General features: G+C 31.0%; 1 protein-coding gene and 1 long non-coding RNA gene across 9 annotated transcripts in view; both read left to right on the top strand.

Annotated features, from left to right (window-relative positions):
* The window catches only part of LOC108741239 (poly(rC)-binding protein 3), a 225,937-nt gene extending 208,602 nt beyond the window's left edge, over positions 1 to 17,335 (top strand). For 7 of the 8 annotated variants that reach the window (XM_025979562.1, XM_025979564.1, XM_025979566.1 and 4 more), the window contains 3 exons: positions 2,811 to 2,904; positions 3,934 to 4,210; positions 17,149 to 17,335. In XM_025979562.1, the coding sequence (XP_025835347.1) occupies positions 2,811 to 2,904; positions 3,934 to 4,210; positions 17,149 to 17,233 (456 nt within the window). In that variant the 3' untranslated portion in view covers positions 17,234 to 17,335. Of the gene's footprint in view, positions 1 to 2,810; positions 2,905 to 3,933; positions 4,211 to 14,279; positions 14,584 to 17,148 lie in introns of those variants that run through there. The other variant, XM_025979567.1, reaches the window with a different exon arrangement.
* A 5,559-nt stretch (positions 17,336 to 22,894) lies between these two features.
* On the top strand, positions 22,895 to 26,462 carry LOC112906021. Its single transcript, XR_003232128.1, has 2 exons — positions 22,895 to 23,556; positions 23,874 to 26,462. It is a non-coding gene; the product is annotated as an uncharacterized LOC112906021 (long non-coding RNA).
* Positions 26,463 to 27,870: the final 1,408 nt, after the last annotated feature.

Genomic DNA, 27,870 nt, shown 5'->3' with positions numbered 1-27,870 from the left:
CAAAGTATTCACTACATTTATTAATTATTTGCATTAAATAAGCATAATTGTATTCAAACTATGAAAATGAGGTTATGACTTCATTTGAGGAATTACAGAATTAATGTTGCTGTTATAAGTTCTGTTTTGGTCTTTTTATCATTATTGTGGTTGTTGTTAGCACTCTTATTTTATATCAAATCGCCATTTGCTGACATTTACTGCTAACTGTAGTGTTTGGAATCTTCAAAATCGCTATCTACATCTGATATTTTCTATAAATTGCTAACTAGAAACTTAATGTTTCTCATTTTACGTTTGACTTGATCTTGAACGTTTTGAAATATCTAAACGCATTAAGTGCTAGTCACAACGTAATATTTTAAAACGCTTACTTGTTTTTATTATCGAGGTGTCTTATTATACCATTTATAATAGGGAAGCAGTAAAGCATATACGGCTTACTGGTTAGATGTTCTGTGTTCGTATATAAACAAAAATGGCGCCGTTAGCAGCATCGTATTATTTGATTTTTTGTGGCGGGCATGTAAATTCTTATCCATGTTGTGCATACAATTTACGCATTGCTAACCATTGGTTGTGTTAAACCTAACACTGCTTTACGTTATTCATGCATTCAGTAGGTTGTACATGGCTGTCTCTTACGCTTGTCAAGTAGTTCGTAACTTTTGTAATAATTTTTAATAGAATAAGTAAAGATTTTTCCAGGCCTCGTCTTCTGGAGTTAAAATAAACTTGATGTTTTTGTTGCTACATAGCGCTTATTCACTTTTGTTGAAAATATTATAAAGGACCATTTTCGATATGGTTTTTTGTTTTTATTTGGCCGCTTACAGGGAGCCCATACGATTGATATCACGACAGTGATTAAAAAATCGCATTGTAAAAGAACTGACTCTGGCCATTTCTTAAAAAGTTAAATGTGTCCTTTGAATTCTATTTGAAAATACAGGAGGGCAAATAAACTAAACATTACTTAACATAGAACAAATAGACTTTGAAATTGCGAAAAAATGCTAGGTTCCACATTGATAAAAAAATTACTATTTATTGGCTTAAGAAAGTATTTTTTTTTTAAATTCTTTAACAGATTAACAGTTTGTTTGTATGTTTTTTTGTCAATATTATGTGACATCTGATATTTTTATTTACAACACTATTTAGTTAACATTAACACCATCCCAGATTTACAGCTATGGAGTAATTACCTTTATTGCTCACCCTGCCATCTGGCAGCGAACACAAATATAGTCTATCAGCAAATACAGACGCTAATAAAACAGAAAAAAATCAGGTCAAAAGTATGTATGGTATGGTAACAAATGATATTAACCACAACGAGTGTAGTGTTTTCAAATATAAATTGTAAAGGGTGTTATTTTATCCAAGGCTTTGTGAAACTTTTAGTGTAGTATAATTTAAATTTGGTACGATGATTTTCGATTTAACTAATTATTATATGTAAAAAATGTTTGTACGGCATCATTTCAAGTTTGAAATACCCACAAAACCCCGCAAAACACTCAACCAGTCATTATTCAGTTGCCGTGTGTGACGTAACAGAATTGCGGTCATGCTAGCCCTTTTTAAGAGCATAAATATCTGGAGAAGCAGTTCTGAACGAGTTTTAAAGCCACTTTATTATCTTATCTTGTATTCAATTAACAGTGTTCAGGAATGGAAGAATTTTTATTTTCATTTTGTACACGGTCACTATTTTTTACTGGTAATGACTATATCAATTATTGTAGTTCCAATTTCAAAACATCAAATGCTCTATTTGCTCACTTTGATCGAAGCAATATCTTCAATTAAAACATTTGGTTAGTAATGCCATTTTAAGACTTTATTTTTATTCTTAAATTAAAACTAAAAATTTTCTTTGTTCAAGACATCAGAATAATTATACCTATTACGTAGTTATGAAAAATACATTTCAAAATACTAATTAAACAATTTTTAATTGGGGAACATTGTGATAGCATTTATTAATATTGCAAAAAAGTTGAGGTCTGTCACGCTAGCAACGCAAGGAGCTGAGTTTAAAAATCAGGTTCTCTTAAACTTACACCGCAACACTCAAATTGGCGTTACTATATTTTAAACTCAGCATCTAATTAGCACCCAAAAAATATCTAATTTTGACATTTTTTAAATGCGATTTTCTGACTACGTTGCTAAAGAGTGAGTTGTATTCTCCTGTTTTTTCACAGTAACTGTTATCACCACAACTTTTTAATATTGTTATCATATAAAAATGTATTTCAAGAAATCAGTGTCCGGCATGTGCCTGTATTAAATCTCCCTGTATTTGTGTCATTATCTTTACCTATATATTATATGGAGTATTCATTCCTACTGCAAATATGAAGCTTTCATAAGGGGCTCTAGAAAGTGCAGCAGTCCTAGAATACAAAGTGGTCGAACGCAGAGAAGGAGGTAGGGAAGGGAGTGTATCGCTACATCCCTTCTCTGATGTGTTTAGGGAATGTCACTCAGGCATTGGAGAAGCAATATAGTGGCACACTTCCTGTCTCTTCTTGCGCTCGACCAACCTGAGGTAGTACAGGATGCTATCTCCAGTACGTCAGTACATAATGCTGAAAGTTGCACATTCCAGCAGCCAAAATGTGGAACGACATCCCCTATCTTGGCTGTATATACTATAATATATTGAAGATAGGAACGCGCACTCCATTTAATATATCTAATAAAAAAATAATGCTATTGCAACATGAATTACTGTTAAAGTGTACTCTGTAATACATATTAGTAAATGCAAAATCATTAGTGTGTGTTTTTGTTTTCAGATTGCAAGTCTTGGAAAAAATCCTCTTGCAGGGTTAGCGGCGCTAGGTTTAGGTGGTCTAACTCCAGCAAACACGGGCGGTCTTAATCCAGCAGGTAATTACAAAATAATTAATAAATACTTACTCATTTATTATATAGATCTTTTAGAACTATCCTACCACATACATACATACACTTTAAAATTTGTTTCTACCAATTCTTCGTTACTTTCCTTTCATCATAAGATATGCAGTAAATAATATATTAAACTTTGCTAATCAGTAAAAATAACCATAGAAAGGCAATAAATTACTATCTGTGGAGATTATTACTAACTGTTATTTCATTAATATTTGACAGAGTCTCTTAATCAAAGATATCTACGCACTTGTAATTAGTATCAAATCATCAAAGATGATGACTTGCTTTTTTACAATGGTTAACTCATCATCAACCTTCCTGTTCTCAGCCAGTCGTTGTATTTTCTTAAAAGCAGAACTTCCAACATCCTTAACTATTTACGAACACTTATCTCTAACTTGCCCTTCATGAAATAAAAACTGGTGTACCATCTTGCCTCCTTTCTGCTTTTTTCGTTAATTTCTTAATTCTAGCCTTTTCTGTCAATGGCATTTTCATCGTTCACCTAAAACATCTCATTTTTTGTTGACAGCATCCGTTGCCCAAGTTTCACCAAAGCTTTATTCCAAACATGCACTTAATAATCTGTTTCTAATTTCTAAATTAATCGTTGAGGAGCACAAAAGTTATTATTATTTTTTTTTTTTTTTTGTTAAAAGCGATTCTGCCCTACGCTATTCTTTGTTGTATATTCCTCCCACTTTTTCCATCTTTAACATCACAGTTTTCGAAAATTAGCGACTTTTAGTATTCAGTCTGCAATTTTTATATTAGCTCTAACCTTACATTCACCTTTTGTACACACTAATATTTTTGTTTTATTTTTATTTATTTTCATTCCAAACTCTTCTAGCAATATTACTAGAAGAGTATGGAATATTTACAAAACCAGAAACACAATTTTCTGATGGTCTTGGCTCCTCGTGCGTTCTTGAAAGTTATCCACTGTTTACGGAACATCTTTTGTAGCACATAATAACACAAAATGTATGTTTTATCTAGCCCTTGCTGCTTTGGCTGGTTCTCAACTTCGCACTTCCACATCTCGTAACCAGCAAAATACCAATACCCAAACTCACGAGATGACAGTGCCCAATGAGTTAATAGGATGCATTATTGGCAAAGGTGGCACAAAAATCGCTGAAATTCGTCAAATTTCTGGTGCTATGATCCGCATATCTAACTGCGACGATCGTGAAAATGGGTCAACTGACCGTACCATTACGATTTCTGGAAATCCAGACTCCGTGGCTCTTGCACAATATCTGATCAACATGAGGTAAGTACCAAATAATTGAAAAATATAATCTAAATGTATACGTCCAAACATGAAATATTGTTTAACAGGGTGTCCAACGAAATGTTTCATAAAACAAATTTTTCGTCCCTTTATATAAAAATATTTTTTTTTTTTGACATCAATTAATGAAGGTATTTTATTATGTGACATCTGATATTTTTATTTACAACACTATTTAGTTAACATTAACACCATCCCAGATTTACAGCTATGGAGTAATTACCTTTATTGCTCACCCTGCCATCTGGCAGCGAACACAAATATAGTCTATCAGCAAATACAGACGCTAATAAAACAGAAAAAAATCAGGTCAAAAGTATGTATGGTATGGTAACAAATGATATTAACCACAACGAGTGTAGTGTTTTCAAATATAAATTGTAAAGGGTGTTATTTTATCCAAGGCTTTGTGAAACTTTTAGTGTAGTATAATTTAAATTTGGTACGATGATTTTCGATTTAACTAATTATTATATGTAAAAAATGTTTGTACGGCATCATTTCAAGTTTGAAATACCCACAAAACCCCGCAAAACACTCAACCAGTCATTATTCAGTTGCCGTGTGTGACGTAACAGAATTGCGGTCATGCTAGCCCTTTTTAAGAGCATAAATATCTGGAGAAGCAGTTCTGAACGAGTTTTAAAGCCACTTTATTATCTTATCTTGTATTCAATTAACAGTGTTCAGGAATGGAAGAATTTTTATTTTCATTTTGTACACGGTCACTATTTTTTACTGGTAATGACTATATCAATTATTGTAGTTCCAATTTCAAAACATCAAATGCTCTATTTGCTCACTTTGATCGAAGCAATATCTTCAATTAAAACATTTGGTTAGTAATGCCATTTTAAGACTTTATTTTTATTCTTAAATTAAAACTAAAAATTTTCTTTGTTCAAGACATCAGAATAATTATACCTATTACGTAGTTATGAAAAATACATTTCAAAATACTAATTAAACAATTTTTAATTGGGGAACATTGTGATAGCATTTATTAATATTGCAAAAAAGTTGAGGTCTGTCACGCTAGCAACGCAAGGAGCTGAGTTTAAAAATCAGGTTCTCTTAAACTTACACCGCAACACTCAAATTGGCGTTACTATATTTTAAACTCAGCATCTAATTAGCACCCAAAAAATATCTAATTTTGACATTTTTTAAATGCGATTTTCTGACTACGTTGCTAAAGAGTGAGTTGTATTCTCCTGTTTTTTCACAGTAACTGTTATCACCACAACTTTTTAATATTGTTATCATATAAAAATGTATTTCAAGAAATCAGTGTCCGGCATGTGCCTGTATTAAATCTCCCTGTATTTGTGTCATTATCTTTACCTATATATTATATGGAGTATTCATTCCTACTGCAAATATGAAGCTTTCATAAGGGGCTCTAGAAAGTGCAGCAGTCCTAGAATACAAAGTGGTCGAACGCAGAGAAGGAGGTAGGGAAGGGAGTGTATCGCTACATCCCTTCTCTGATGTGTTTAGGGAATGTCACTCAGGCATTGGAGAAGCAATATAGTGGCACACTTCCTGTCTCTTCTTGCGCTCGACCAACCTGAGGTAGTACAGGATGCTATCTCCAGTACGTCAGTACATAATGCTGAAAGTTGCACATTCCAGCAGCCAAAATGTGGAACGACATCCCCTATCTTGGCTGTATATACTATAATATATTGAAGATAGGAACGCGCACTCCATTTAATATATCTAATAAAAAAATAATGCTATTGCAACATGAATTACTGTTAAAGTGTACTCTGTAATACATATTAGTAAATGCAAAATCATTAGTGTGTGTTTTTGTTTTCAGATTGCAAGTCTTGGAAAAAATCCTCTTGCAGGGTTAGCGGCGCTAGGTTTAGGTGGTCTAACTCCAGCAAACACGGGCGGTCTTAATCCAGCAGGTAATTACAAAATAATTAATAAATACTTACTCATTTATTATATAGATCTTTTAGAACTATCCTACCACATACATACATACACTTTAAAATTTGTTTCTACCAATTCTTCGTTACTTTCCTTTCATCATAAGATATGCAGTAAATAATATATTAAACTTTGCTAATCAGTAAAAATAACCATAGAAAGGCAATAAATTACTATCTGTGGAGATTATTACTAACTGTTATTTCATTAATATTTGACAGAGTCTCTTAATCAAAGATATCTACGCACTTGTAATTAGTATCAAATCATCAAAGATGATGACTTGCTTTTTTACAATGGTTAACTCATCATCAACCTTCCTGTTCTCAGCCAGTCGTTGTATTTTCTTAAAAGCAGAACTTCCAACATCCTTAACTATTTACGAACACTTATCTCTAACTTGCCCTTCATGAAATAAAAACTGGTGTACCATCTTGCCTCCTTTCTGCTTTTTTCGTTAATTTCTTAATTCTAGCCTTTTCTGTCAATGGCATTTTCATCGTTCACCTAAAACATCTCATTTTTTGTTGACAGCATCCGTTGCCCAAGTTTCACCAAAGCTTTATTCCAAACATGCACTTAATAATCTGTTTCTAATTTCTAAATTAATCGTTGAGGAGCACAAAAGTTATTATTATTTTTTTTTTTTTTTTTTTAAAAGCGATTCTGCCCTACGCTATTCTTTGTTGTATATTCCTCCCACTTTTTCCATCTTTAACATCACAGTTTTCGAAAATTAGCGACTTTTAGTATTCAGTCTGCAATTTTTATATTAGCTCTAACCTTACATTCACCTTTTGTACACACTAATATTTTTGTTTTATTTTTATTTATTTTCATTCCAAACTCTTCTAGCAATATTACTAGAAGAGTATGGAATATTTACAAAACCAGAAACACAATTTTCTGATGGTCTTGGCTCCTCGTGCGTTCTTGAAAGTTATCCACTGTTTACGGAACATCTTTTGTAGCACATAATAACACAAAATGTATGTTTTATCTAGCCCTTGCTGCTTTGGCTGGTTCTCAACTTCGCACTTCCACATCTCGTAACCAGCAAAATACCAATACCCAAACTCACGAGATGACAGTGCCCAATGAGTTAATAGGATGCATTATTGGCAAAGGTGGCACAAAAATCGCTGAAATTCGTCAAATTTCTGGTGCTATGATCCGCATATCTAACTGCGACGATCGTGAAAATGGGTCAACTGACCGTACCATTACGATTTCTGGAAATCCAGACTCCGTGGCTCTTGCACAATATCTGATCAACATGAGGTAAGTACCAAATAATTGAAAAATATAATCTAAATGTATACGTCCAAACATGAAATATTGTTTAACAGGGTGTCCAACGAAATGTTTCATAAAACAAATTTTTCGTCCCTTTATATAAAAATATTTTTTTTTTTTGACATCAATTAATGAAGGTATTTTACTTATATATTTATTATTCCTGGGTGTAGTCCAGTTAATTTTCCTTTCTTTTGAATTGTACAATCTTCCTATTAATTATCTAGTTACATATCTTAATTGCTTCTAAACTAAGACGATGACGTATCCCACTTTTCTCCTTCGTAATTCTTTACTATTCCTACCTATTTTTATTTAATAGTGACATTCTTATCTTTTGCAAAAGAAGTAAAAGTTATATAATGTGCCTAGTTGTAAAAATAAAAAAAAAGGAAACGGTACTTCAAAATTTCATTGCAATTTTCATATTAAATGCAACAACTTATTAAAATTAATGATTTGATTATCTTATTGTTGCATATATCAGTCGTTTGAATTTGTTATTGGGAATGAAAATAATTTAATGGAATCATTAGAAAATATTTTGTAAATAAAGTAAATATGGAGACACTGGTATATATATACACTACAAAGACAAAATTAGGTAATAAACATTGTAATAAAAATTGCTAATGAGTATCGTCATGTATAAGCTGTTACTGGCACGTAAAATAACAGAATTGGTGGTCTACTAAGCTTGGGAATATATTAGAGTATTTTTTTAACTTTCTTTAGTATTGTATCAAGCGTTAAATAGGTGATGGGTTGTGTTTGATTCGTTTAACTTTTCTAGTAGAGGTATGGGAAGCAAAAATGAAATGATAGAGTTACTTACCGATCGCATGTGACCGAATTTTTGTACAGTGCGATTTCATTTTCACTTGGTGATTACAAATCACTTTTAAGGAGGTTGACACCATAGTAAATTAACAGAAATTTCGATGAAACTTTAAAAGTAAGATATTCATGGAAAATACTGTTCACTAATATTCACCAGTGAGTGCAAATAAAGAATCCTATAGTGTCAATTAGAGATGGACGGGGTACCCGGTTTGGATCGAATACCTGAAGGATTCGACACTTTAGGATTCGGCGGGGTATCGAATAAATAATATAGTGCCGGGTAGTTCTACTAGAGAGAGAAATGAAGAAACAAATACCAGTGGTAATAATTTAAAGAGTATAATTAAAAACCTATCCAATAAAAATTGCTAATTAAGATTGTATTGGGATAGGTTATTTGTCCTAATTTGTATTATTTATTGATTACTATACTAAATTACTTTTTATTTCTATATAGTTGTTGTGTTTCCTTTTTTACGTGTACGTATTATTTATAAGAAGGTTAAGGGTCGAATAACATTCATATGTTTATGTTTTCGTGAACAAGAATACATCAATATGACCGAACTATTACAATAAATTATCAGTATCATTTTGTCACAATTAGTTTTTATAAACATTGTAGGAGTGTGTATGCTAGGAGATGTATTAGAGAAGGAAAATACTGTAGAGATATTAAGTGAGCTAGGATACTCCATAATGAGAGAAGAGTGATTTAGCATTAAAACAGTAAAGAGTAATAAGCCTGGTGCCTTATTATATAGATGGGATACAGGCGGAAATTTTAAAACAGGTAGGACAAGAGGTTGGAGATCGTATGTTTAGGCTAGTTAGTCATATATACGACAAAATCATTATCCGGTGTACCTCTAGTGTCAGCCTCCTTAATATTTCTTCATCTTTAAAACAAAATATTGTTTGTTTATATGTAGCGTAGTTCGTAAAGAAAGTTAGATACTGTTTCAATGTTTCCTATTTTAAAAAGTACTTCTCCATGTTTTTCTCTTTTTCTTTCTTTCTTATTTAAATAAATTTTCTTTATATGAGGTAAGAAACTATTTCAGCTTAACTCTTGCAACTATTAAAATTTTAAGGACCCCTCATTTCGTTTTTCGTATTTTAATTTCTGTTAATCATTACCTTCATTTTGTCTTTAATATTTTTCTACTTTATAAGCACTGTCAAAATAATTCAGTGAACAACAGAAGTTCTAGTTGCTAAACTACTTAAATGTATCAATTAAAATCTATCCAGAACTGATAGTATTTAAAGGTAAATTGAAACACCTGCTACGTTTTATATCACATTTTTATGTAGATACCTATACGAGCTGTATTATTATTAATATGTTAGATAAACAAAAAGAAACAACCGAATCCAATGCTTTCTGCTTTTGTTTCTAGTATTTAACATATATCCCATAACGTTCAAATTGTTTTACTAATTACCAGTAATTGTTTCTTTCAATATCAGAAATTAGAAGCTAAACTTAAAGCTATTTGCTCATCTATTCTGAAATTATCTTTTTCTTTCTTAATTCTATGACAATGTTTTCAACTTAAGCCGTTTACAAAGGTTGTGAGTTAAGCAACTTCGTTTTGTTTATATATCTATTCCATTCGTACTTTTACCTTTTTATTTCATTTTACCCGACTGAGCGATAGCAAAGGAGGAGTTATTTTTTTCTGAGGTTTCTATCAATTTGTCTAAAGCGTGCGATAGTTACAAAACCAAAATGACGGCCTTAAATTAGGAAATGGCGGTAGAGACGGAAAGAAAGTTATGTATCTAGGGTCTCTACATATTTCTGAGATAGAAATTAAATAAACGTACTTAAAAATCTAGAGGTCTAATTAAGACATTATCCTTAGACAGGAACTGTGTATTGTTAAATCAAAACGTATAATGTAAATAATGTTTCCCTAACCTAAAGTAGTTATTCCCTCTCGTAGTTGTAAAAAAATTATCGAATCAGATATGATTATTATTATTTTATTAAAAAGAGAGGCGCGGATAGGTGTGAGACATTTAGAAAAATTAGCTTAACTTCTCATGCGTCAAAAATCTTAACTAGAATTGTAGAGAGGAGGATGGAAAAAAGCGCGGAAGAACTATTAGGAGAAGAGCAATTTGGGTTTATAAGAAATAAAGGAACGCCGGAGGCCATTCTAGCTTTACGGGTAACAGTAGAGAAAACAAAGATAGAAGAGTGATGCTTGGTTTGTACAAAGAGCGAATATAAAGATAGCTTTAAATAAAATGGAAGCGGTACTGACAGATCAGTACTGTATAAAAATAAATAAAAGTAAAACTAAAATACTGATATGCCAGAGAAGAAAAAGTAGGGAAAGAGCGAATATAAAGATAGGAGACGAAAAATTAGAAGAAGTGGCTGATTTTAGGAAGTCAGATAAGTGAGGATGGAAGGAGTAGTAGGGATATAAAGCAGAGGATAGCGCAGGGTCGTGTCGCCTTTAATAAAAAGAAGTCACTTCTATACTCGCGAACCGTTAATTTAGAAATTCGAAAAAGGTTGTTAAAGGTGTATGTTTGGAGCACGGCGTTGTACGGGTGTGAAACATGGACAGTGGGAGCGGCGGAAAAGAAAAGGTTAGAAGCGTTCGAAATGTGGTGTTATAGGCAGATGATGAGGATATCGTGGGTAGAAAAGGTTAGAAATGAAGAGGTATTGGAAAGAATAGGAGAACAGAGGACTCTATGGAAGTCAATAAAAAATAGGCGAGATAGGTTGGTAGGACACCTTCTCAGGCATGAAGGTCTAGTCAGAGACGTATTAGAGGCAGAAACAGGAGTTAGGAGGGGTAGAGGTAGACCTAGATTAGATTACTCTTCGCAAATAGTTAAGGATGTGGGCTGTTTTAGTTTTACGGAAATGCGAAGTTTAGCTCAGGATAGGAAAGAGTGGAGGTACGTGTCCAACCAGTCTAAAGACTGATGACCTTATGATGATGATTATATAAAAAAAAGCATGAATAATCTTCAAAAGAAAAATGAGTCTAGTCTACTATACTTACTCAAATAAACATCTTACCTATTTTAAGTATTTTTAAGGCGCAATTAAAGTATTTCCTTAAATGAGGGGTTGTTATGTTGATTTTGATTTGATTATTATCAATAAGTAAAAATGTCAAAGACTGCAGAGCTATGTGATTTAAAGATAAAAAATAAAACTGACTGATTATAATAACGTTTTCTTTATTTTTCTCTCAAAACATGATCCTTATAAGGAAGTTTCGGTTTCGGTTTCGGCCGAAACTGAGACCGTTGCCGAAATTTGGTTTCGGTTTCGGTCGTAAAAACCAGTTTCGGTCGGACACTACTTAGATTAGATTAGTGTTCGCAAATAGTTAAGGATATGGGTTGGTCTAGTTTGAGGGAAATGCGAAGATTAGCTCAGAATAGGAAAGAGTGGAGGTGCGTGTTCAACCAGTCTGGACCAGGACTGACGAACTTATGATGATGAAATCAACAGTCGGGGGCATTCGATTCCCATTTTACTTGCTACAACTCTTACGGCATGAATGTCATGTAAAAGGCAATTACGAATTAGTAAAACAATTTAAACGTCATTCACTCTTTTGTTGAAGTCCATAATAATTTTAAAGATGTTTTATAAGTACCCAACTGTTCATATTTAATACTTTAAATTTTATGAGGATCTCCTTATTTTCATGTGTTATAATTGATTTTGATAAAACACTTGCGTTTTTCTTATTTGCTTTTAATATCCCAACGCTTGTCCTGGACACCCTCTATATATAAATGCATACTTTAATTTATGTTTACCGCATTGTAAATAAAGGTCGGCCTTCAATTAAATAAATTAACGTTCTAATTAACAAGAAGAACAGTCACGAGCATTTCCCTTCGATATTTCACATGCAGGTAAATCCAAATCCATCGAACCCTATACTCACATGACACTTTGTACACTCCTCCTATTCTCTCTCTCTTTTTTTCCTTAGTGTTGAGCTGCAGAAAGCCAACCTTGAGGCCCAAAACTCTCCCGGTAGTGCCGGCGGCGGCGGCGGTGGCGGAGCCGGCGGTAGTAGTTCGGGCCAAGGCCCGACGGCGACCGCCGCAGCCGTAGCCGCATCCAATCCTTTGGCCAGTGCTATCCCGCTCGCCCAATTGCTTTCGAAACCGGGCGCGCTCAATGCACTCACCAGTCTGAGTGCATTGGGCGGCCTGACCGAGTTGTTGGGCGCGCAGACTGGCACACCACCCGTACAGACAACCGGCGTCCATCGCACCCACAAGAGCTACGCTCCCCGCCTGCGATCCCCTGGCTCCTCTGGACCGGGGCCTTCTGAAGGTTCCAAAATCAAGAACGAACGCAACAAGTATAATCCTTATTAAAAAAAAATGTTATAGAGCAAAACAAACCATATCTTCTCTTACTAATCTTTTTACGTACGGTCGGATTTATTTTCAACATGCTTTCATCAAAGCACGTGCAACTTTCTGCATATTTTACACTTGTATTTGTTTTATTACGCAATTATGCTATTAATAATATTATATTGAGGAATGCGTGTGCATATTATTATGCATTAACGAAAGGCAGTTGTAACTCCAGTGAAATATTCCTTTTTCTTAAGAAGATTGGTTTATGATAAACGTTACCGTGAGGTGCTTTTTGAGATTCATTTTATTATTATCAGACATAAATCCTAATTTCTCAAATGTTTTTAACATTAAATATGACATTTTTTATACGACATAGATGAGATTTATTTTTATTATGATTTTGTTCAAAAATCGAGACGTTACCATTACTGTAATTGCAATAGTTTCGAATGATATGACCCGGGAATGACCAGAATAGAAATATCTTAAGAATTTTAAGAATGTCGAATCATTTGGAGAAGCGTTTAATAATTCGGAAGACGCAACTAAAAACGACTAAAGGGATAGATTACAATTATGGACCGTCGCGTGGTAGAGGTGGAAAATGGATGGAAGGGGGGATGACTTTGTAGAACACTAAATAAATATTTGTTGGTTGAGGTGGCAACTTTGAAAAGCAGGAGGTGAAAAAATGGAGTTATTGTTTCTTTAACTTTACCAAAAAGAGAAAACTCACCTCACCAATTAGTATGGCATGGGTTGGGAGTTTTTTCTCAAATTACCATTTTTACCTTCATCCTCCACGTATCCAGCGCTCCGCTGTCTCTACCCTCTATTCTCATTTCCTTCTTCGATTGACAGTTTCCACATGTATACAATTACCATTTTCAATTTTCACCTCCACTTCCTGATTCACCACGTCGTCTCACCTACAAATTACTGTTTACTGTTCTACATGATCATCACCTCCTCTAACTGTTTTCACTCCTTTAATAAATAAAATAAATTTCTTAAATATGTGTGTCTATCCCACAACAGTTATTACAAAAAAGTGTACATAATTTTTATCAAAATTGAGGTCATGTATTTTTATTTAATGCTAGATTCTAAAAAACTACAAATTTTTCAAAGTGTAGTATCTTTCGTTTGTTGACAATGATGCGAGCAATTTAGTATTTTATGAACTTATTTTCATAATCTTAGATAATTGTTACTTTAATTTTTCGATCACCATAAAATAACGTCAGGTAAACAATATGTTTGATTAATAGTTTAGTTTTATTATTTTATGCATGATTTTTTTTACTTCCTATAATTTTTATGTAATTGAGACGTGCATGCCGTTAGATTTAATTATATTTAAATAGTCGTTGCATTTATAAAAGATGATAATTTTCAAACAGTAAAAGTGCTTTGTAAATTTCTCAGTCGTTTATCATAAATCAAGGCAAAGAGGATTCAAATATACACGTGTATAAATTATTTTTACAATTTATTATGTTCTATATGAGTAATCATCATTTTTTTATTTTTTTTTATATCATTCCGCTAACTTTACGTAGAATGGTAAATAGTTATTCATTTTTTTTTATAGTTTTACATTCTTATTCGATATACACGAAATGACAACTATTGTCCCGTTATAGAACTGTTGAATTGTTGAACAATATATAATAAAAAATGGAAAATACTTTTGGCACAAACGAGAGTGTTAAATTTACAACATAATATTTAGTAGTATACTAAGAAGACTGTTGCTTACAAAAAATATTTGTAGGATGAATAGGTATATGCATTATAGTAAGTGTGGTTTAAATTGTACCTATTAATCACCCTTTATATAGTAGTTTGAAATAATTAGATACATAAATACACATACATGTAGGATTTTTAAAATAAACNATATTTTTATTTAATATATTTTATTTATTAGTGTTGGGATAATCCGAATTAAAATTAATTCATCTTACGCCGTTTGATTACTCTGCTTCGACCTACATTACTATATCTCTACAAATATTGAAAGTGTTTTTTTTTAATGCTGTAATTTAACTTCCTGTATTGCCAAAATGTTCTTCAGGTAGTAAAAAATCGCCCCTTTTTTATCACTTTTACTTTTAATACCTTTGACATTGTTTTTTCAATGGGTGCTTAAATTAAGGTATTTCGAAAGGCATGTAATCAAAATGAACAAAGGTTCATGGTGGCTAACCGCCATGATCTTTTGAATGAAACGTCAGACGTGGATGGCGCTTCGATGCCAGAACGCCATACAGTTCCAACAGAATTTGCATTTTTCTTTAGAAGAAAAAACCGTAGTGAATTAGGAGTTTCACACTACTTTTATAATTTAAATTTTTCCCGCGACATGTAGTTTCTAGTATAATATCTTACAGATGTTACTGTTGTGTAGTATGGTGGTATAAAAGATTTCATATTTCGTAGTAGGAACAACGAACTTTTTTACTAATTATATCAACAATCATAGGAATACAGTCACTATCCGGTTTTTGAAATAATTCAGATTTTCCCATCACTACCTATTGTTATTTATGCTCATGTACCTCTTATAAGGTATTCACGTCTTTATTTACCATTTTTGCACTTCTGCCTAATTCTTTCGATATTGAATTGGTTTTCCCTAATAATACCATTTTCACGGCTGCATCTGTATTGATTTTCATAGTGGAATATTTATCTACAATTTTCTACAATAACTTCCTTTCGACGTGCTCAATAAGTATAATACGATTTGTTATCTCCAGAGAAAACCATCCAGCTCCCTTTCCGTTAGCTATTAATCGGCTTCTTCATGTTAGATCTCACCAAGTGTTTCATTTTTATCTATTTCTAGGAGGTTTCTAAAAATTCTATCCAATAAAGACAGTTATCATTGGAATTAACTTTTGCAGTAACTATTTGCAAGTATCGCTGTCTAATTTACGTAAAATCGAAATCCATAAAGAAATATTAAGTTAATAATAAATCTATGATTAGTAAACTAATCAGTCTTATGTGAAAATTTCCTTACACAGTATTTCTAAATAAACGGAATTCCAAATTTCTTATTTCTTCATGTGGTCGTTTTCTGTATTCTTTGAACACTTTTTTTTTTTTTTTGAAAAATAAGAAAATTATTCGCAAAAGCCATCCCTACTCTGTCTTTTATTTGTAACATAAAATGGGAAGTATTATAGTTCTATAAGAACAGGTGCAATTCTATCACATTGTGTAAATAAAATGAAAAGCATTCAAGATATGATGTGGTTTGTGAGCTCATAAATTCCCAGCCTGCTACTTTAACAGCCCAGTGCCTTTTCATACTTTTCCGGCAAGAAGACATTCCTGGGATCCTATGGTAAGCTTGACCATCCATTATTTTCCTTTTAACTGCGCGTTTGACAGTGGCCCCGAAACGACTAGGTCGTAAGGATTATTGTTAGTAATTTAAACTAATACCTGAATATTTTGATGTATTTTTTTTAGTGTTACTTTTTTTTTGTGTTAATCCCCAAATAAATATAGCATTGATGTGGAGATCAATAAATGTCCTTGTAAATTATTATCAAATGGGGCAAGTGAAAGTGTCAGGTAACCTTAAAAAAAAGAACAAGCTTTTTAATGAAATCCTATATTCCTGCTGTCAAATGCATCCATCATTGTATTTTTGGTACTGTTCCTATTGCAATAATAATCCTGGGTGATGGTCAAAATTATGTATAAATATCCTTTTCCTTTCGTCAATCACCTACCTTCAAGACCTAATGCATCATACCATTTGCAATTTTTATTTATTAGTTGTTTTTTATTTCATTCAGCGGGTACCATGGTGTGATTAACTTTCGTTATTTAAATTACATTTTTACCAAAAATACAAAGATGATTAGTATTTTAAGTTTCATTTTATTTGTAAAATACTACAGTCGGTTTAAATTTCATGCAGTCTTAATATGCAAATGTTCATACTCATTATTTTATCTTTGTCAGTATCAGGTAAGAAATTTAAAGAACAGGAAACACTTACTGACAAGGTAGTCTATGGTTTCGCTTTAGACTGGGTAGGTACTGAAAATGTAAATATCATTTTTCATGATCAGCATTTTTAAGACTTAATGTAATGAAGCAAGTAAGTAGTTGATGGTATTTAATGTGTCACTCGGAAGTGGAGCATATCTGAAAATACATTAGTGTATGTTAACAATCACTTCTTAATCTTCATTATGAGTGAAATTATGATCATTAATGATGGAGAGTATGAATTGTTACAGTTAGATAGAAATTGTTTATTACATAATTAAAATGTGTAATAGTCAGAAATATCTACTACAGGTAATCAATAACATACACAATATTTTCGGATAAAAAATGTGGAAATTACAAATGTTCTAAGGCGGAGCCATAGATTGGTTTTAATCATATTGATATTTAAATTGCTAATGATTATTTATTTTATTTTAATACAGAATAACAATGGAAACAGCTGGTTTACCGATGCCGGGGTATCACTTCATCGCTCCGAATCACATCGTCAAGGCCCCAATACATTAGTTGCCAACCGTCTTTCCCCTGAGAAATATGTCTGATATACAGAAACTTCATCATCAATCAAGCAAATAATAATTACCTTATCTATTAAAAAAAAAAAAAAAAGAATCGTCATAACGTGGACAATATATGTCGCATTAATTGAATAATTATTAAGATTGGTTAAAAGGGAACAAAACCAAAGATAAGCTGTTGACTTTTCGACGATTATTATTATTAAATCATGTTTTAATACCCATTAGGAATTATGAAAATTTATATGTTTTCATATACAGATAAATCAATTAATTCGTGTAATTTAAAATATCTGGGACTGTTCAAAATTTGTTTCTCAATCAGGGGTGATAGTTCTCTGACTACAAAATATATATACAAATGAAATTTAAATTAAACAATATAAAATCGTGAATTTACTAAATTAAAGAAGACCATTTCTGACGTTTCACTAATATTTGTTTTTCATCGAATTTAAAACGTTTACCACTAATTCATTACGTAGGTGTTTTAAACACTGTATATTGTACGTGTTATACGGTACATTTTAGAATGTATTTTAGTGTAGTGGAAATTATAAACGTCCTTCATAGAAGAAAAAAAAATAACGGGACATCAATGACGTATGAATACACGATATTTGTGTTCAGAGAAATATTTCTCTAATAATCAAACAGTTATAAATTAATGATTATTAAAAAAGTAAGAGTGACTTGAGCAGTCTAGATTTCTTTCGTAGTTTAAGGAAACGAAAAATTGTTGTTACTGTTATTATATTTTTTTTGTTGTTATCTGAATTGTTATATCGATTCGTTATTATTATTTGTGAGTTAGATCTTGTTATTTTATATTTATTTTTATTCATGTAAGATTCGAAGAGTGTTTGCAAATGAAGTCAAATGCGATCTTTTTGCAGTAATTCACAGTTAGAACACATTTTTAAAACTGGCGAACACGTGCTTTGAATGTTTTTATTTACTCAAGAAAAGCAAATATCGGTTGCTAGAAAATCTGCATGTACATATTTAGTTATGTAAAACTAAACGTGAAAAGTACAAAGTGAAAAATATGCATACAACTTCTAAATTGTAATGAGTGATATTAGGATAAGTAAACTTAAAAATTAAAACGCTTTCCACAATTTTATTGTCAACTTGGCAACGTGGCAAAATGGATGTTAACTTGACAGTAAAGTCGTGTTTTAATTTTTGATTTTAAAACGAATTTCCATCAAGTAAAAGTAGATTCATTTAATCATATGCATATTAGGATAAGTATTTGGTTGATTTCATTTCATTATTATATGCTGCTTTTGGAACTGAATCAAACTTACTGAATTCACCACATCATATTTTGCAAAAGTGTCTCGTACAATTGGTTATTTATTATTTTTTAAACAAAATTAATTTCCATAACAGTGTAGCTTCTTAACCTCCTGAAGGAGGTATGTCTAGGCAAATCCACTAATTTTTTTAAGGTATTCTTGTCTTAAGGGGTGGGTTTTATGGGCGCGTTTGAAAATTGTGTCTACGTCACATAAGCTATGATATTGATATAGTCCTGTAAGGGACAAACGCCAGAAAACGGATGTATTTGTGGAAACAAGCAGATTATAGGGCACCTGTACGAAATTAATTGTTTGTTTTAATGTGAATGCGATGGTCCCAAATGAACTCCCTTTAATCTTACAGCTCGTAATTCGTAATGACACTTTAAACTATACTTTACACTTAAATATATTATCAAAAGAAAAAAAACAACTTTTTCGATTAATTTTACACTTTTCCATGAAGTTAAAAAGTCATTCATACTTTTATCTTAAGATTTCAATAATGGTAATTATTTAATCGAAGGGCGCGTCCCCTACTCCCTGATAGTTGTGTTGTGATAAGTTTGTTACCTAAAAATTTTTATTTAAATTGTCGAAAATTTTTTTTACATTCATCTATTAGTGATAATGGAATTTTTTATCGTAAACATTTCCTTGGTGATAGATATAGGGTAAATTCATTGATATATCTAAAAATCTACTTTTGTGATATATGTCCTTAAGTTTTCTACTTCATAAGTGTTTATTCATGTACCTCTTAATTATTGGGACATGATAATAATTTAAAATTCAATAATACTTTTTGTACTACGTGGAAAACACACTTCATCTTATTGTTGATATTATTTTGTTTTTTATCGTAAGCATAAATAATAAAAAAAGGTGAAGAAAAACATTTGAAATTCGTGTCCGTGCATTTTAAAATTCTGTTGAGGATCAGAAGCAGTTCTGATATAAAACAGTCAAAACCGCTGTTAATGTGCGGGTCATACGATTTGTCAACAACAAACTTTCAAGTTTACCGCTAATCTAATCCCCCAAATAAAATCCGCAAGATAAATAAGACAAACATACACAATTTCGGCATGAGATTTTTAATTTTTAGTGGTTCATAAAAACTTTAATAGTGGATGTCCGCTTTGTGACTTTGACAATATGAATAATAAAAAGCAATTTTATGGTTTTTTGCATTTGCAAGCAAAAGCAATATTTTCAGAAAAAAAGAGAATGTCGGAATTCACCATCCAATACTCAGGTGTATTTTTTTGTAAGAACATAACATTTTTGTAGTTCTTGTTTTTTTCTGATTTGATTCGTATAGTTGGTAACCTTTAGACTCGCACGATAAGACCGGATTTGACTCTTAACAGATTTTTTCAGTTTTATTTTTTTAAACAGAAAATCCTGTGTTTTTTGAAATTGTGAAGCTTGTAAATAATCGATAATTGTATTTTATTGATTTTTGTAATTTTAAAGTGGTAGGAACATTTGCAAATACTCTTATAAATAATTATGAATGAAATTGACTAATAGTATTATCGCAAACGAGCGAATTGACTATAACCGTTTTGGTACAGTAATCGAGTAAGTAATTGATCAAATTGAAGAAAGACTGGAGCTTTGTAGCTATTTCAGGAAGAAGTATTGTTGTAAACATGGATAAAAAATCGTACGTGTTTCTGACTCAATCCGATGTCTTATGAAAATTATGCTTAATTTTTAGCAACATGGGTCCATGTCTATTGTTAAAAATGTGTATTTGGTCTTAGCAATACACTAAAATGTCTTCATAATCTAAAAATTAAAAGATTTTTTCCTACTGTGCCAAAATTTCGAAACTTAGGTGTATTGTTTAGACTAAATTTGCAATAATAATAATGTATTATACTTTCCGGAAGTTGTTCTAAAATAAGGCTGTGGTTATAGATATTTTTCTTGCCTATCCTTTACCTTCTAAAAAAGTTTTTAGTGTGCCAAATATCCGACATCTCTTGTCTATCTTGTATACCGGAAATGCTCATCTCACTCAACCTACCGCATACCAACAAAATAATAACATTTGACATTATTTGAACAATTTGTAATTTTTTCTAATTACATTACTTGCTCGCATATTAACACTTTCATAAATGTAAATTTCGGCGTTTAAAGGGAAACAAACCAATTCACAATCACCGATAAATAGGTGCATTTAAAGCCGAATAGTTCCTAACATGGTCAACTGCTGTTATAAGAAACAAGTGAATTAACGGCAACATTTGGCCCCTTACAATTGTTAAAATGGGAACTATTCGTATGCATTCCTATGTGTTGTTGCCCTGAGTAGCCGAAAGCGCTCTAACAACTAACATGTAACTAGCTATACACTGAAGAATAGTCTGAATAAGTGTTAATATGTGAAAAAAGGAACATACCAAAAGAATTTTCCAATAAGTAGTATTGTTCTGCTGTTAATAATAGCAGTATTAAGTTTTTCAGAACAAGGAATTGTATTTTTGCAAAACTTTCATCTATCTATGTATCATACAACCTAAAACACACGAAAAAGTATTTTTGCACTTGAATGATATTATTATAACGTAATTTAACACCATCGTTTTGTACAGTACACAATTTTTATAAAACATTGAAATATCTAATTAAAGAAAATGATACTATACTCCTATAGCCTAGACAGTATAAAAAAAAGTATTTTGTGGTTAGTAAATTAAGATCTGAAGTTAATTTCTCACAAATTCAAGTAGTTAAAAGGTAAATTTAATTTTCAATTTTCAACCATACTAAAAATCCTTTTAAACAAAATTTTGTGTTTAATGAAATGGCTTAGATATGAAGTTGTATATGTATATGACTTCAACTCCTTGTTAAAATCTTTTTTTTATATTTTACGATGGGTTAATCATCATCAAAATGACGAACAAAGAAATCCTGATATTTCAAATAATTTGCTTTTGATCGACTATTTTTCTTTGTTATCTTCATGACATCCTCGGATTTACTTCTGATATTCTATAATACACAAAACAGCCTAGTGGTTTAGCTCCCACGTTTCATAGTTTTTCATGTTTTTAATTTGTCATACAGAAATGATAATTTCAGATCTAAATTTATTAATAAATGAGATACGTTTCACATTAAAAGTAAATTCACATACTGGTAGTATAATGGGGTTTGTAAAGAACGTCTGCGAAAAAATATTAGTTTTATAACAAGATTTTATGTAATTTGCTGTAATAGTAACTTCAGCTGTCAACAACACTTTAATTTTTTGCTTGCTAATTTAGCAGCAAAGAATCATTTCACTTTTTATATCAAAAGTTTGAAATATCCACTTTTTTAAAGGCAGGATAGTTGCATCGTCAACATTTCTAGATCCATAAAAACGTCACTCAGAATTTCACCTTTGTGGACCTCTCCTTCCCACTTAGTCGCACTAACCCTAACAAATATTACATCACAAAAGCTAGCCCACCCTCCTATAAACGATTTCTTATGATTAATAGAAAGAAAGAGAACGAGTTTCTATCGTAATGAAAAATTTTAAGAACTGCCTAAAATTGAGATAAAATTGATGAATTGTGATCACCATATTTTCTTAGAGCCTCTTCCTCTCGTCATGTCTTGTCACTATAAACGATACCCCACCCTCCCCCTTATTTACGAACGTATTTTATGAACAGCTTCTAATATTTGGTAGATAAGAATTTTAAGTTTTTGTTAATGACTGCAAAAAGAAGAGAAACTATGTAGAAAACGATTATTACGGAATTATTGGTCTGGAAAAACATGAAAGAATGTAAATCAAATTGCTTTGGCATCTCTATGAACCTTAAAATTGGTCGACCAAAACACTCCAGAATCATTTTTCTCTTGTTCTCTTGCATGTTGCTAACATAATTATTTCTGTACTAGACTGCAATCCTGAATTTGACTGTAAACAACAAACACGAATCCCTCGAAAAACTAATACGTTGCAACTATTCTGCATTATAGAAAAGGTATTTAAATAAGTGTTATTTATTTTTGAGATCGATTGAAAGAAAGATATGTAGGTTGTGTCCTGTACAGATTCGAATCTCTGTGGTCTTTCATAACGTTCTAGTCAGATACATTATATATATAACATTGTTTTTATAATATTTTTCATTTTTAATTTCGTATAAGCACTTTATTTATTCANTAATGCATAGAATTTAAAAATTCCAAAAATGCTTTATTTATTGATTTAGTTAGACATTGAAAATAATGCTGGAGACGTAATACAAGCAATTATATTCTGTAATTGTGAAGAGTAATACGCTTTTGTAATACAATGTGAAACTGTTTATCGGTAAATCTTACATTGTTTTTATAATATTTTTCATTTTTAATTTCGTATAAGCACTTTATTTATTCACGCACGTAGGATTAATAACTGTTTTAAAGTGTTCTAGTCTTCTACGCAATTTTAATGTATAAATGTCTTATCATATCTATAAATCGCGAGAAAAAGCAAAACAAAAATGAACTACTCAATGATGCATTTGAAACGGAAATTATGTGCCAAATTTTTTTGATTAAACAGTCGTAGTAACGTTCTAATTATAATGTGGATCATTGGTTTTTGATGTTTTTAGATATATATATATATATTTTGTTGTAGTTATCGATTCTGAATTTCAGAAATATTGTTGTGGAAGTGAACACATTTCAGTATACGTAGTGGCGCTCAAAATTCTCTGCTTCAATAATCAACTAGAAAAAAAGAAAACACTTTTAATATAATTGTCCTTAATTTGTGCAATGGTTCATTAACAATTTTTATGTCTACTCAAAAGGACTAGAAAAACTTGATTAAAACAATATTAAAATGTCGTTCATAAAATCTTCCTTCGAGATTTACATATCTAGAATCTCATTTTGTATAATTGCAAGTTTTTGTGATAGCCCATTTTGAAAAAAAAAACTTGGAACGATTTAAGGGCATAAAGATATTAATGAAGCATTTTCACAAGTTATGGAGGTTGTAGCGCATACTACATAAATGTGCCCACACTGTAGAAATAATGTTAACTAACATTTTATTGTTAGTCATTCCATTATTACGAAAAAAGACCAAAGAGAAAACCGTGTTGCTTTATGAGATTAACCCAAGGTGGAAGTTTGCTGCTTGTTAACTGTGGGCATTAATTATATATTTTTTAATATCGTTAGGGTTTTAATAGAAATTAAGTTTTTCAGAACAAGGAATTGTATTTTTGCAAAACTTTCATCTATCTATGTATCATACAACCTAAAACACACGAAAAAGTATTTTTGCACNTTTCACAAGTTATGGAGGTTGTAGCGCATACTACATAAATGTGCCCACACTGTAGAAATAATGTCAACTAACATTTTATTGTTAGTCATTCCATTATTATGAAAAAAGACCAAAGAGAAAACCGTGTTGCTTTATGAGATTAACTCAAGGTGGAAGTTTGCTGCTTGTTAACTGTGGGCATTAATTATATATTTTTTAATATCGTTAGGGTTTTAATAGAACGAAGCCAAATTAGGTCATTCATCCAATGTCATTAACTAACTAAACTTAATTAGATCTTAGATCCAAATTTTGATGATCTGTGACTGATTTTGTTTATTTTACAAAATACGTATGTAAATAAATTGATGTTTATTAGATCAACAGTACATTCAAATAATAGTGTGATTAACTGCTCTGTTTACAATTTTAAATATGACAAACATACGATTTTTTTAAATTTTATTCGGTGACTTCAAACCGTTTGCCAAAGGGCAGAAAATAATGGAAAAGCAATACTCATAAGTGACTTGTTTCACATCACTCAAAACTGTGAAAATGATGCAGAATATTCATTTTGAATTGGATGCTTATAATTTTTAATAAAAAAAAACTTAAACTGATAATTTTCAGATAAAAGCTTGGAATCTATACATTAAAATGTTTGATTTATAGTTAATTGTATTTGATGAATGGTCTTTTCTATACATGCTATGTCTAATTAAATAATGCATATCTAGGTAGATGTCGAATCTGTTTATTTCGCTACATATTAATTTAGATAATGAGTTTGTTAGAGGTAGTCGAAACATTGTAGTGATAGAAATATAAATAACTGACGCACTAGTCTAGAACTGAAAAATATTTAGTGCAATATTTTAAAAGCGCGAAAACAAATGTCGGTAAACTTGATCGCTTAAGTCATAGTAGTGACCTAGCAGAGGCCTTATGTCTAGCTATCTCATATAAAATACTTACAACATATTTATCTGGCAATCACTTTTAGCTTTTTATTAAGTATCATATTTAAAGACAAAAAATTAAAGAAATTCAAACTTAAACGGATGTGCTATCCTTTTTATTAGACTTTACGATCTAGAAAAGAATTCTTATCAAATTGAGTCTTTCAGAGCGTTTGGGATTTATTGTTTGGAACAAAGATACGGGATTAAAACAGTGACTAAACAGTCGCTTCAGTGTAATAGCATTTTTAAAAATTCATAAATTTTGCATTTCTGAATCGATTTCAAAATTTTAAACATAATTAATTGGATATTACCATCGAATCCCTATTTCTGTTTACACTTTTTCATCTTTGAAAGTAAAAATCTGAAAAACAATACGGTACCTAATGATTAATTTTTAATTAAATTTTAGTGTTAGACTAATATAATGTATTTAATTTTTATTTTTATCAATTTTGCAAAGGGTAGTACGTCTCTTTATAGTTTTAGTCAAATAAAACGCTAGCAGTTTAATATTATAGAGAACCACAATCATTAAAATTAACGGTTTCAAGCCTTCAGTAAACAGGGTCACAAACAAGTTAAACATATAAATAAGGTATTATCCACTCTTTGAGTGGACTTCTTATTTTTACCACACTTGGTTTGTGAACGAAAAGTTATAACGGTCGAGTTTTGAAACGGTTTTGAAGTAATATCAAAAAACACTGATCAAATGAAAATTAGACCCTATAGTTTCAAGAAATGTATTGGTTACAAATATTAGAATTGTACGTTATCTTGGAAAAGCAAACGTTGTAGTAATTGTATTCAGTATAATTCTTGAAATAGTAGGTAGTGCTTATTATTTATCAGTATGAACAAATTAACAATAAAAAGATTACAAAAGGGATTTTAAAAACAGAAAAGTGATATTACTTTAAGTCCAATAAAAAAACCTGACTATGAGCAATGAAAATCATCTTGAATATACCTGAGGCAATCGCATTATTAGACTGTAGAAAACGCTTTAAGTGAGATAGATATTATATAATAAAGTTATTTATTAAATAAAAAGCTCAAAGATTTGCGAGCTTATAATTATATATTGGCGAAGATATTCAGGGTAATTTTTAACATTTTAGGATGCAAATAAAGTCTTAGAATTATAATAACATAGGCAATAAAAGTGTTTCAGATTATTATTCTAGATTGTACAACTTGATATCATATACATAATACTATATGCTAAAAGGATGCTTTGCTTTGGAAGGCAACAATTGCGAATTATTGCTATTAAAAAAAACCCTTCTTCCACTCAAAAGCGATCATCATATCTTCTCCGATGCATATCTTTTAGGAATTGTATTTTACAATAAACCCTATTGATTAATGCATAGAATTTAAAAATTCCAAAAATGCTTTATTTATTGATTTAGTTAGACATTGAAAATAATGCTGGAGACGTAATACAAGCAATTATATTCTGTAATTGTGAAGAGTAATACGCTTTTGTAATACAATGTGAAACTGTTTATCGGTAAATCTTATAAATGTATCTTATATTAAACGCATTTGCTACTTGTAAAACATGTTTAATGATCTATCTAAATTTGAACCAGTAAAATATTGGAAAAAGTGTATTAGCAATACAAATCAATAAATGAGAGTCTAAAATTACCATTTTACGGTAGAAAATAAAAAACTCCAATACGGATTTCCCAGTTTTGCGTTGTTACAACGGGATTAGTAGATAACTCTTCAACTGCGTATGGTGGACTCTAATCCAGAAAATTGACATTGATGTTTAGTGTACGTTCCACGGTTTTTGAATAATTAAGACTTTTAAATTCATCTATCTGGATGACCTTCGGATCCCTCATACGCAGATGACTATAATATGTCCGGAACAATTTTTACAGAAAAAGACTTGTAATACCGTTGATTGTTGTCGAAAGGTTTCTGGAATTGATTTATCTATTCGATTTTTATTGAAGTATAAAAACTAAATTAAAATACACTGAAAATTAATCAAACAGATTGGGGAATTTTATAGAAAATAAGATGCAAATTTAATTTTTTTTTACAATCTTGAATGATAAAAACATATAGATAGTTAAAAACAAAGACGATTTAACACCAGTTAAAACTTGTTATGATATATGTGATTAAAAGGTTAACCTGAAGTTGGCCAACATCGACGGTTGAAACGTTACCTTACTACAAAATAAGATTGTATTGAACAGTTATTTATTGCCAAAATCAAATTTTACTGATTAACAATTCAATTAAATCATCAAAAATAATATATTCTTATCATGTAAGAAAATATCATAAATTGCAGCCTAGATCTTTTGCATGTAGCAATCTTTTTAGATTTCGACAATTTACTTTCTAATTTTTTCGAACAACGGGATTCATTGGTTGTAAGATTGTAAATAAATAATTTAACGTGGTATGTATTATCCCCAATTGGTAATTTTGAACTCTCTTGTATTGTTTAGTTAGTGTTTATATTGCTTGCTTCATCACGTGTTGATAGTTTCTTAAATGCAAAATGTATTGAGCAATGAGGAAGTTTCGCTTTCGCATACATGTAAATTACAAATGTGCATTTACATCTCAACTAAGTACAATAAATAAATAATTTCTTGTTTGCTCAAAATCTAAACTAGGGTATCGGTATTATCCACATATCTGAATTCGAGTGGTTGAACGGGAATTAGGAGGGCACTCTTATTTATCCATAATAGTAATTATGTTGTTGTTATAATTATTATTTGTATTGAGTACGATTTTAGAAAGTGTTAAACTGTAGCGGCATGATGTTGTCAAAAAAAATACATACATATACCAGCCATAAAAGACAATTTTAGATATTGCACATATGTCTTGTTCTTTCCGTATAAAATGTTTAGCGTAATTTATATATATAAATATATATGATATATTTAGGTACAACGTTTTATGTTTGTTTTGTTTAATAAAGTGTTATAAAACAACAATCTGTTATTGTTATTCACTTTAATTTCACCTTCCAATTTACGATATGTTAACTACAGGGAGGTACTTACACAAGATTTATGCTTGG

This window comes from Agrilus planipennis, unplaced genomic scaffold (genome assembly GCF_000699045.2).
Source record: "Agrilus planipennis isolate EAB-ADULT unplaced genomic scaffold, Apla_2.0 scaffold298, whole genome shotgun sequence".
Taxonomy (NCBI): Eukaryota; Metazoa; Arthropoda; class Insecta; order Coleoptera; family Buprestidae; genus Agrilus; species Agrilus planipennis.
The sequence above is the reverse complement of the archived record's forward strand: the minus strand, read 5'-3'. Positions and strand labels throughout refer to the sequence as shown.